Source organism: Protopterus annectens, chromosome 13.part0 (genome assembly GCF_019279795.1).
Source record: "Protopterus annectens isolate FY-2018-M chromosome 13.part0, PAN1.0, whole genome shotgun sequence".
In the NCBI taxonomy this organism is placed as follows: Eukaryota; Metazoa; Chordata; order Ceratodontiformes; family Protopteridae; genus Protopterus; species Protopterus annectens.
The window spans coordinates 582,730,208-582,742,912 of record NC_056747.1 but is presented as its reverse complement, the minus strand read 5'-3'; the positions used below and the strand labels follow the sequence as shown (position 1 = coordinate 582,742,912).

General features: G+C 40.3%; 1 protein-coding gene across 1 annotated transcript in view; it reads right to left on the bottom strand.

Moving 5' to 3' along the window:
* Nucleotides 1-12,705, bottom strand: part of TEKT1 (tektin 1) — a 154,181-nt gene that overhangs the window by 91,946 nt on the left and 49,530 nt on the right. Inside the window, exon 3 of the mRNA XM_044054243.1 lies at nt 4,988-5,153. Within this exon, the coding sequence (XP_043910178.1) occupies nt 4,988-5,153 (166 nt within the window). The remainder of the gene's footprint in view (nt 1-4,987; nt 5,154-12,705) is intronic.

The window sequence follows — 12,705 nt, the reverse complement described above, 5'->3', positions numbered from 1 at the left end:
CGAGCCACAACCCTCTGTGTAAAGTGACTGAACCGCCCCCCCCCCCCTTACTCAAGTTAGTGTTTTTCACAGCAATCCCTTCTCACCTACCTCACAGTTTTATGTAGCCACATCAGGAGCCCCTATCTTTTCTGGTCTCAAGTGAGAAGAGCGTTAGCACCTTTAGGCTTCTCATATCCTTCCCCTCCATCCCATGCACCCTTCTGGTGGCTCTCCTCTGACCTCTTTCCAACATCTTCGTATCCTTCTTTCTATATGGTCTCCAGAGTTTTATGCAGTATTGATGCTGTGATCTGAGCAGGGCATGATATAGTAGGCCGTTACCTTTTACCTGCAAAGTCTGCCTCCCTAAAGCTACATTCTAAAATTCTCTCGGTTGCTGCCATTATCCTCTTACTCTGTGCCCGATTGTTTAGTCCAGGTGTGATCAACAGTTACAGATCCTTTGCTGTTATCAGTTCTACTCTCAAAGATAGGTTGCTGTGGCCAGGTACAGTACTTTGCCTTTGTTAGCAGCGTAACTCAATCTACTTAAATGCCACTTTTATGCTTGATCGATCAGTACTTCTGAATTTTTCCTTTGTCTCCTTCCTCAGTCCTTCATTGCTGCACCTAACTTTGTGTCATTAGAGAAGACGATAATCATGTCCTCTTTTCCTCCAGATATGGCTGAAACGAATCGCATACCAAAGAGCAGCTGAACCCAGACAGATCACCTGCATTGCTCCATAGCACTCTTTCCTTATTCTTGATATATTTCCTCTCACCCCAACCCTCTGTACAATCTAACTCTTTAGCCTTCACCCTACCACAAACCCCTCCAGTTTCGCTAGCAGCTGTCTTTGTGTAGCTGAACTAAACTAAATGCCTTGCGGAATTCCAGGTAGACTGTATATTTGTTTACTCCTATTAAGTTATCCTGTAACCCAGTTATAAAACCTGATTGTTGTTTAAAAGCTACTTGGAGCAATACATTCATGTTGGAATTTGGCTCCGAGACTATTGCTTTAGGAATGTAACCAGACTATTGCTGTCAGGCCATATTGCCTGTAGCTCCCTAACTTTTTCCTGCTAATCTCTTTCAGTCTTGAGACAGTTCTACAGTGCTGGTCATCTGCTGTCAGCCTCTATCAGGAGATAAATCAGTAGATCGGAGAGATTCTTGAAAACCCTGGGATGAAACACCTCTAGTATAATGTTCTTTATCCTACTTTAGGAAAGTCAGTTCTCTCTTAACTTCCTTTCCCCTCTATCCTGGAATATGTCTGTTAGTCTCCCAATTCTGCCTTACCTCTTTCTTAGTATGTCATCCTTCCCTTGCTTTTGTTTGTAAGACTGAAGTATTCATTCACTCGGTACCTCTGCTTTTTTCCATTCTTCCATCTTTCCTTAACCTGAGTGTATCCTTCCCTTCTTTCTTTCTGCTATATACCTATTTTTACCCCTTTCCATCATTTGACTTGTTATGCCAGCTCCCATCCATCTTGTATATTTGCTGCCTTAATGTCTTTTGTCTTCTGCTTGCCTCCTTTTACTATGTCACCTCACTACACTTCAGTTTCACCTATTACATGCTCATTCTTGTACCCTAATCGTAAGTGTCAAATTTCTGATTTGGAAATGAATGCTGCCAGCCTAACTGAAGCTCTTGCTTTTCTGCACTTCGTATGTTATAACTTGTTTCAAACTGCATACTACAAATATAGCAAGCTGTTTACCATACTTATGGCTGTAAGCCAGATAGGCTGGTTTAGAGAAAGTTCTGGCCACCTCCATCGATGACCATTGCACCAAACTTGGTGTCATTAGTAATCATTCTGTTGATCTTTTGTGTGACAATTCACATAGATATTCACAGAGCTTGCCTTAGCATGCATCCTTCTGGCACATCATTGGTCAGAAGCATTTCTCTTATCATCCCTCAACAGCCACTTCTAACTTTTATTTCTGGTGGTCTATCAGACAGTCTCCCATCCATCTCAACAATAATCTTTTATAGTGATTTCTGAGCTGTTGCTACAGTATATTTTATTTTGTGAGAAAATATTTTCATTGGATCAACCATTCCTTTAGAATTAAAGAAACAGTCTGAAAGCACATTCAAACAAATCAGAGACACCTATGTCAAATGGTATTTAGAATGAAAGAAACATTTTGAAACAGCATTCAAACATTTTAACAAAGTGTTTTTCATGCAAAGTAAATCTCTGCACATACCCCTGCAGGTGACTCCTGCACCCCTAGCTTTCACCTCAATGCACCTCATGGAAAAGGAGACTTCCTTTTGGAATAAACTATGCTAATACATTGTTTCAGTTATCTGCATTATTTGAAAACCAGTCATCTCATAAGGTGGCAACTTCTATTTTCATTTAAGGCCTAGTTCAGAGTTTTCAGTTGTAATAGCTTCTGTGATTTATAATGTCTAGTGATAAAAGCTATACTGTAGCTTTCCTGCTGCAGGCATAATGACAGCTTTGGGTCATATTGTTTACATGTCATAATTATACATAAATTTACAAACCATATGAATTAGAGATCTGCAACTTTAAACAGCCTGCATTCTGATATTTATCACCACTGGCAACACATATACACTTATGAGTGTTCTTACCAGATTAGCCAGAATAAAGCTGAAATGTGGCATCTCATTCTAGTTATTCATTAATACAAAAAAATAAAATTTAAGGGAGGCACACTAAGAAAATTAAAACATATCCACACGTGCTATACACAAAAGCTTACTGCTATAAATATTTGCTTGTTAGCATATATAACACTTCATATGCACATGATACTTCTCTATAATGCTTCAAGAGATAAGTATCTAGTTCAAATATTAGATATCTAACTACCAACCTACAAAGAGTTACATCTGAAGGAGCATTCACCACTTCACAAATACATAGATCATATACCACATTGAAAAATGGTAGTCCACAGAATAAGGTTGGAATAAATTATCTGCGTGTGAAAATAGCTAACACCTTAGAATTTCTCAAAACTGAACTGGACAAGTATACAGAAATATAAAAATGCTTACATCTGAATGGCTAAATGACAGTCAAATAAGCATAGATATAGTCTCTGGCCTAACGTTGTGTGTGAATTCATGCAGCCGAAGTTCATCTAGTAAACTGTACTATGTGTAATTTTCTTTAAAAAAGATCATTCATTTCTCTAGTTAGCACAGACATTCTTCATAGGGGAGGCATGCAAACATGTTTGTAAAATAAAGAACAAAAAAGTATGCACTGAATAATGCTAGAAGGAAGAGAGCTGCATACTCTGTTTTGTTTCCAGTCTTGTAAAAAGTACACAAATATCTTAAAATGTATGATTTTATAAATAAACACTTAAAAAGAGGAACAAGATAGTTAATAAAATGTGATTAATGTAATAGAAGGGTACTATAATGCATCCATAAGAAGCTGTTGCATAAAACATGTAGTAATTACTCTGTAATGCGTATCAGAGAACATAGTGGCTCTTTTTAAAATCTGAATAAAGATATCTAGGCGTTTTAAATAAAGATATCTAGGCGTTTTAAACAAGGTGCTCTTCTTGCATTCTTTTAACTATGTATTTTATTTATATTATACAGTATAATGTCAACCACAGTTACAATTGCAGTAGGATATAGAGAAGGTGGTGTAATAGACTAAAGTCCCTTAATTTCATTGTGTAGGTTGCTTATAAATCCTCACATGGAGCAGTGCTGAAGGTTACATCACTTTAGCAAGAAAACAGCAGTATTTTATAGAATCACACTGTAGGACACTGAAGCAAGATTTCATCATCAAAGCCTAATAAAGACAGACTGAAGAAACCACAATATGTATACAAACGAATTAAACAAAGTTTGGGAGTTAAAATTACTACATATCTAGCAGACACACATGGCAACAGTTGGTACCATCACCAAGAAAGGCTGTTTAATACCACATTCCATGGTATCAGACTAGAATGGACAACATAAGTAGCAAGTGGAGGGATTTCTTTGGAAAAAAGATGAGTCATGCATGGATGAACACCTTCTCGTTCTGAAAAGATGGCAGAAACAAAACATTCAAATAGGAACACTACAGGAGACTCAAGATACTAGGAAAATGATGAAAGCAATATGAAAAAGGGCAGATCAGAAGGAACTAGAAGGAGTTACCCTACTGTTGGTGCCTTTGTTTCTGCATCTCTTTGGGTAGTGCAGAAATCAACAAACAGAGTAAGGAAAATATGAGTAGTCTTCTTCCGGCTTTTTCCCGAATAGGGGTCGCCACAGCAGAACTCTGGTCCACTAATGATTGGCAGTAGATTTTTATGGTGCCGAGTTGCCAGCCCGACGCCCAACCTTCAACGAAGGCACGCCCATTCACGCATGTCTTTCAAATGCCAGTCTATCGCGGAGAGGACATGCAGACTCCATACAGAAGGCGCTTCAGCCGAGAAAATGTACATATCTGGAGCAGCATCTCTGTATTCAGATCTGGGAACATAAGCTGAAAATCGCAGAACACATACCCTTCGTGTCCAGATTTTCGTAGAATGTCCAGATTTTTGCCTCATATTTTTGCTCTGTTTCTCATAAAATTATTGTTTTCTGGCAAATCACTGGTAAATCCATTGAGGACTGAAGTCAGAAAATAATGGCAGGCAATTGAGTTTCAGACTTCATACCCTACAGAAAAGTCATGCTAATACAAAGCCTGTTCTACATTCAACTTTCCAAGTTTGTAAGAGCAATATTTAAAAAAAATTTCCCTATTTTTGGGACTTTGTCCCCCGTTGTTTGTGGCTTTGTCCAGATTTCTTGCTCCAAGAGGTTGAGTGGTATGACAGAGAGAAGTGTGAGTAAAACAGCAAAAAACAACCATAACAGTATATTACAGTTTTAAGATAAATACTGTATCCATGTGTGCAGCAGCAATAAAAAAGTAATAAAATGTAAATTATGTGCATTCACGCAAAGTAAGATGCTACAGTTTCAAACCTGTTGCTGAGGCACTGCTGGGCAATGCGCAAAGGCTCATTACAGCTTTCAATGGCCTTTTCTAGTCTCACTTTATAAGTTAGAAGCACATCCGTCTCATTGCTAAGTTCTTCTAATTTGCGATTAAGTTCATCATCCCAGTATTTGACATCTGCAATCCTCTGTTCTGTAACACAGATGAGAGTAAGATGAATAACTAAGAAACTGGTTATAAGAATATAATGCACATTTACTTGTTGTGTTGACTTTATTTTATGGGTATCACATTTTAAATATGCCCACTGCAAAACTGCCTACATGCAATTTGGCTAGAGTTTTGTAGTAATGTGTACTAAGTGGAAGCAATTGCAAAAATTGGAAAAATGCGCAAGGTTCAGTGTGTTACAATTTGAGGATGATCTCATGGATATTTACACCGTACACTGCTCACTAGCAGTGTTGTGTAAAAGAAACAGCACAGACAATTTTGTACTGTTGTATGCCTACGATCAAGTCCTAATTAGTTCCAGGAATTCTGCTAGCTATCTAAGCTACTGCAGTCAAGAATAGCTCTGACTGCTAATAGGGCATGCCAATGTAAAACATGTCCTAGGGCACAAATTTGCCTTTGTCAATCCTATTACCAGTTCCACACAAGTCCATGCCTGTTATTGCCCTCAAAATACTTTGGTCCACCTCAGAATGATGTAGTATCAGGATTATAAGGTATATCCTTTTGTATATGGTATATGCATAATACCTATATCCCTGCCATTTGTTGTAAGGTGCACAGTATGCACCTAGGAGAGATGTTTTGCAAAGGCAGTGGAAGTGCCCACATGTCATACTCTGGTAGATATCACCCACAACTATGTGGTGTACTCACCTTTAATCCAGTAACAGTCTCGTGATCTGTACATACATGGTTGCTGCACACAAAAGCATAGGCATAACTGGCATTACAAATTCTGGGTCAGAACCACATCGTGTATTATCATTTGCACCTTTTTCACTGTACTACCTTCCACTGCGTGCAGTCTGAATGAATGCAGGTGTGGCATCTGTGTTACTGTTATACTGCTTATGCCGATCAGTGATAAGGGGCCAAGCCAAATACCATCTCCCATCTAGTGAGAGGTGACCACTACAGAGACGGGACATTGTGTTTAGTGCACTCCGATCCTGCACACTGCAGTACACTGTAATTAAGGTACCATTTACCCCTGTTCTTTGAATCATGCTAAGACAGACCTGTCATTGTATAGGCTCTGAGTAGAGATGGAGCTGGTGTTCAACAGCCCATGTATGTTTTAGATACTGATATAGGTATATCACAAGGTGTGTGTATGTATGTATATATATATATATATATATATATATATATATATATATATATATATATATATATATATATAAAATAGCCTTTCATTCTTATATTTTACAGTAATTAATTTTTATAGGTTACCTGAACAGATTCAAAATATGAACTTAATAATATCCTTTCCAACTCTGTTTGTTTAAATCTTCTATCATATTTAGTGACGTATTTATTTTTGTCATTTTAGTATATGAAAGTTACAAAAACTATATAAGACAAAACTATAAGTATTCTGTGTTGCTAAATACTTTGCAAAGACCAAAGAGGTAATATGTTTCTATTGCCTGCTATTATGTTGTATTATTCCTCAGGTTATGACATATAATGATTATATTATGGACCAGGAGAGTAATCAGAATACCAAATATAAATATATGAGGGGCTGCTAATATAATTTTTCAGCTGCTCCATCCCAAGTCTGTTAAATATCACTTGGTGATTGATGCACTGAGTCCAGAAACATAATTGCTGAAGTGAACTCTACATCTCCTGTTTCCTGACAGAGAAATATACCTGAGAAATGTAGCAGGACACAACACGATCCGATATGGTTTCCTAATACTGAACTGGCTGGATTAACACATCCTGGTAGTCAGCTGATCTTCACTATTTGTCTAATGAACTGAATATATCATGCTTATAATCACAGTTGGCAGACAATGTTGCTATGCTCTGTTTTTCATTTTCTGAAAATCAGATCCTGGTAGTTATTAATTTTGTTTATGTTAAAGTTAGCAATAAAAGATGGAGAATAAAGCTTGACTTTTCACAATAAAAACATATTGTTAGTATTTTGACAGTGTTGTTTGTTCATTCATTCATTCTTCATTGCCTACTTTGATTCAGGATCATGGGATCATGGGATCTGAAGGGACATGGAAAGCTGAATCCTGTCAAAGAAAGTAGCAGGTATAAGGCAAGAAATCATTCCTGGACAGAATGCCCATCTATTATAAGATGCTGGGACACACACACACACACACACACACACACACACACACACACACACACACACACACACCCACACCCCCACATACCATGTCTTTGAGGTGTGGGAGTAAAAAAAAAACTGGCAAAAAAACACAAAGACTTGGAGGACCTGCACATTCTGCATACAATGCAATTAAGAAGGGAACAGAACAGAATAGCCAAGTGCTTTAAGCTAGCAGCATTAATCCAAGTTCCAATATAATTTAATGGTTCATGCTTTGTAATAACTGCATAAGCATAAAGTAAGATGTACTTAAATCTAGATATTCTGGGACTCTGTGGTGAGCGTGCCATAAAAAAATTCCAGTACTGTTGATGACACTACTTATCACATGACAAGGAGAAAACACAAATCAAAATATTGCATTCACTTAAGTGATGTTTTTAGAGTGCTCATTAAAATGCTTTAGTCCATCTTTGAAACCATGCTTCAAAATCAGCACTTACAAAACATTATTTTAAATCTTTTGAATGAATGCAAATGCTCATCCATTCATTCTCTGAGTACTTGTGGAATCCAATGCAGTCAGCAGATGGTATAGGAGGTCGTCCTGAGGGGAATGCCATGCTAATACAGTGTATGATTCCCTTACGCACACACACATGTTGGCGCTCAAATAAACACACATTATTTATGCATTTGCTTGGTATGTTTGACTAGTGACATTCATTTTACAATGCATTACTTGTCTGTTTTAATTACTTGTTACCAGTCTGTGGTTGAAAATGAATCCTCTGTAACTGCATTCACTAACACTAAAATTAAAAAAAAAAAATAGTTCTCCTACCAATATTAGAGCCTTCAGTAGTTTTAACATATTTCATTACATTAATATGTTTAACTCACCAGTGCAATAGGCAGGTATAATGTTTGATTAATTTTAATCTGTTAAAAGAGCTCCTGGCTTCATATTCTGCCTGTATCATAACAGCCCTGTCAAATACAGTACAATAACCGTGTTGTTTCAACTTGCCATTCTGAACTGCTTACAGTAATACAGCAATAACAGTCCTCAGCCTGCCTCAGAGAGATAATTGAAACTTTTTTATTTATAAGGTGTACCATGTATTTATTTTATTTTGGTGGAAGATCTCTGCCACAACTTCTTGTTGTAGGGACCACACGTTGGGCATCAGAATAGCTCTGCTGAGTTTGTCCACTATCACATTGGATTTCACCAGGATGTGCATTGCTGTCAAAGTGTTGAGAAGAGACTGCCCATTGCCATACTCTCTGTGCCTCTCGACATACGGGGTAGGATTTGGTTCCTCCTTGTTTATGTACCACACTACTGACATGTCTGTCTGAATTGCAATTGTTCCTGCTGGAAGAGAGTCCTGGAATGCTTGCATCGCAAAAAGCACCACTCTCATCTCTAGGACATTGATATGCAAGAGGTTTTCATGTTCCTTCCAAACGCCTTGGACAGTCTTTCCCAGAAAATGCCCCCCCCCCCAATCTGAGAAGCGTCCGTGGTCACCGTGGCTACTGGTTGTGGTAAGACAAATGGTTGACCTACGGTCAATTAAGTTGAGTGAAGCCACCAGTGCAGGTCCTTTTTCCAGGATTCTGTTATGATGATATTGCGAGACAAGGGTAGATCCTACATGGACCACTGGGAAAAAAGAAGCCATTGAGAAACTCTCATATGTAGACGAGCTAGAGGTACCAAAATTATTGCAGCTGCCATTGTGCGCAGAACCTTCAAAACAGTCTTCACCTGTGTTTTCCTTTTGGATAAAAGGTTCTCAATCTGAAGATGCAAGGTTTGTATCCTCCCTGGGGAAGTTTGGCCAATGTTCTTCTTGTGTCTAAATATGCAGCTATGGATACGTGATGCTGTGATGGCAACAAGGCACATTTTTCTAAGTTTACTGGAATGCCTAGCTGAGAACATAGATGAATGGTTTTGTCCCTTGTTTTTGTTAGTAGTTGCTTGGTGGTGGCATTTAGGAGCCAGTCATCTAGGTATGGAAATACCCGGAATCCTAGACTCCTCAGCTGAGCCGTAACCACCGCCATACATTTGGTGAACACTCTGGGGGCTATAGTGAGACCAAAGAGCAGTGCTCAAAACTGGTAATGACTGGCTCCCAGCCAAAAACGCAAATGTCTCCTGGATCACCTATCCATTTTTATGTGGTAGTACGCATCCTGGAGATCTGTTGAGCACATCCAATCATCTTTCCCCAGAAAGGGAAGTATTGACTGCAGTGTCACCATCCAGAACTTTGATTTCTTGACTGACTTTAGTCTGCTGCGAATCAGAATGGGCCTCTAGTCCCCTGTCTTCTTTAGAACTAAAAAGAACCTCGAGTAAGTTCCGGATCCAATTTGGTCTGCGGGGACATTTTGGATGACTCTTTTTTTCTAGCAACTTTTGTACTTCTAGAGTTGCATAATCCCTTTGACTGGGAGAAACATCTGGAATTGTTTGTTTGTCTAATGGAGAAGAGGAAAAGGGTATATAATAACATCTAGATATGATCATTTGTACCCATTTGTCTTTTGTAATTTTTAGCCAGGCATTTGTGTACAACGACAAGCAAAACCCCCCAACTGCCTCCAGAGATGGACAGTCGGGCCCCCTCTCAGGAGCGCTGAAAGGGTTTTCCAAGGAAGGAGTCCCTGTCGCCCTCGTTCTATGGACCCCCCTCTGCTGTGAGGTCGGCGTCTTCCATTGCTACTTACCCCTCTGCCTCTAGGGGAAGAATCACCACGTGTGTCCGGGAAGGCTCCTTGGGACTTGTGGAACCACATTCCCCCTTCTGACCTTTGGGATAAGGTCTAGAGGGGAGAGAAAAATAGACTCCCATGGCAGACAGTCTTTCCCTCTTGCTCACAAATGGTTAAGGTCTCTCTAACTCTGGGCCTGAACAAAGACGAGCCATTGAAAGGGGAGTTAATAAAGGAAGACTTGAAGGGTTCTGCGAAGTCACATAAGCGCATCCAGGAATGTCTCCTTAAGGGAATTCCTGTACCTGCTGCCCTGCTCGCTCCATCAGCCACATAAGAAATAAGTCACATGGAGGAGTTTACCAAGGAATTTAAGGTAGAAAGCTGGGAGGAAACCTTATCTGAAACCCCTGCAGCTACAGTACCTTGAAGGGGATCTTCTAGCTCCTTCAGGAGATCCCTCTGTAGTCTAGTGAAATAGGTCAGATAATTCCGCGATCTAAGGGTAAATGCCGCTGAAGAAAGCATACACGTTTTCCATATCTGTCCATTGTTTGAGACTTTTTGTTCAGTGGATAAACAGATGAGGAAGTCTTTGACAATTCCTTCTTTGTGGCTGCCACCACCACCATAGCATCTACCGGGGCACCTATGCTCAGGAACTCCTTTTCCGTAGGCACTGTGATGAACTTATTTGGCCTCCTAGGAACAGCTCCACTGACTATGGAGAGCCCCATGCCTTTTGACTAATTACATTCATTAACTGGTCAAAAGGTGGATACACCCAAGAGGTGAAAGGGTGAGACCCAAAAGCCTCCGGGCACACTGACTCATCCTCAGAACTGTTGGTGGGCCTCCAGCCACCTCTCTGCTTAAGGATCTCCAGGATGTCTGCAAAGGAGACATCTTCAGAGGGTGACTGTGGGGACCCTTCTGACTCATCAAGTTCCATTTCTGAGGTGATAGACTCCTCCGGGGAGTCCAGGTGCTTCCTCTTGCACAATGTTTTCCAAGAGACCTCCTCAGATGGGTACTCTGGAGAGGTTTTGGAAGAGATAGCTTCACCCGCTGGAGCCTTCTTGGGCTTAAGGTCTCTGCGCTTGGGAGGAGCAATGGGGCTGAGACTGACACTGGCACTTTTGGGGGAAGAGCACTTGGACCAGAGAGTGGAGCAGTCTGAGGTGACAGCACTCACTCCATCAGCTCAAAAGCCCCATCACTCTGCTCCAAGGAGATTCCCAGCTCCAAAGAACCAGAAGATCAGCCACGAAGCAGAGCAGTTGGCTCCGAAGCTGATGTCGGAGCCGAGCTCAACCATGCTGAGGCCCCTGAGAGGTAGAACAGCTGTCTGATCTGTCTCTCCTCCCTGGACCCAACAGGAGAATGTCTGCTCCTAGACTCCTCAAATTCTGATGGAACTGAGGAAATTGGAGCAGTTGTCGGAATTGACAGTCCTGTAGAGGGTCTCAGTCCCAAAGGTTCCGCTACTCTCTGGTCCAAGCACTCCTGCTCCGAAACCCCAGATCGGGTTGAGGAGGAACCGACAAAGGGGAAGTGGTCTTTGTCAGCTCCGGTTCCTTCAGGGTCAGAGTCAACAGAATTTTAGCTAGTGCCAGCGTCTGAAGGAGTCTCATCACCACCCACTCCACATCATCATCCAATAAGCTTCTGGAGGATCAGGAGGACAATGTTGGATATCTCGCTGTTTGCAGAAGTGGAGACCTCAAATTAGGAGATACTGGCAACAATATAGGGGACTGGCTCTGAAACTGGAACTCTATCTGCTCTGAAAACACAACTAGTGCTGAAGAGGGAGATTTTCCTAAACCAAGACTCCTTGGTTCCAAGACCATCTTTAGCCATTTTTTTTAGGTGCCTCTGAGGATGAAGCTGAAGGCAAAGTCCTTTTCCCCAACTTTTCTGATCTAGAGGAAGGGGATTTGTCTGTACGTTTAGTGCTCTGAGTCCCTTCTAAAGCTTCTGTAAAAGAGGTTTTTAATAGGCCTCTCACAATTTTAACTTGTTTTTTTTTTTTTTGTTTGTTTTTTTTTTTAGGTAAATTTTAAAAACCAAGCAAGCAAAGAGGAAGGAGAAGTTCTCTAGCTTAAATGAACTACTCCTACTAAATAGACAAAAACAACAAGAACATGAGAAAAAAGTGAAAATGGCCCTCTAAGTTAAATGGGCCACAGGGAGCCCTCTAACTTAAACGAGCTACCTTAGGAAGGAGATTAACCAAGCTCTTTAAATTAAATGAGCCTGGAAGCCAGGATAGGGGAAGTTTAACAATAACAGGCCTAGAGAAAAAATGATGGCCTGAAGAAGAGCCAGCAAACAGTAGTGGACTAAGCAAATAAAAACCACTAACAAATATTTCTAAGTTGAACAATAACAACAGTAATTACTAACTGTTAATAAAAGGAGCAAAAATAGAACAACAGTATATAAAGCAAATTCCACTTAGCCAGGAGCCAGCATGGAAGTCACCCGATCTTGTTTAGTGGCAAACAAGAACTGCGTAATCCTCCCTGAGCATCATGGGATAGGGTATAGCCACGAGCCAGTGGAAGCTCTCGAGCTTTTAAATAAGGCCACGTCAGAACAGATTCTTGGTTCCGTACCCAACTAGCAATGAATGAAGGTGAGATAGGACAACATAACATTGTATATTTGTGTGTATGTTGTTCTTCTTTC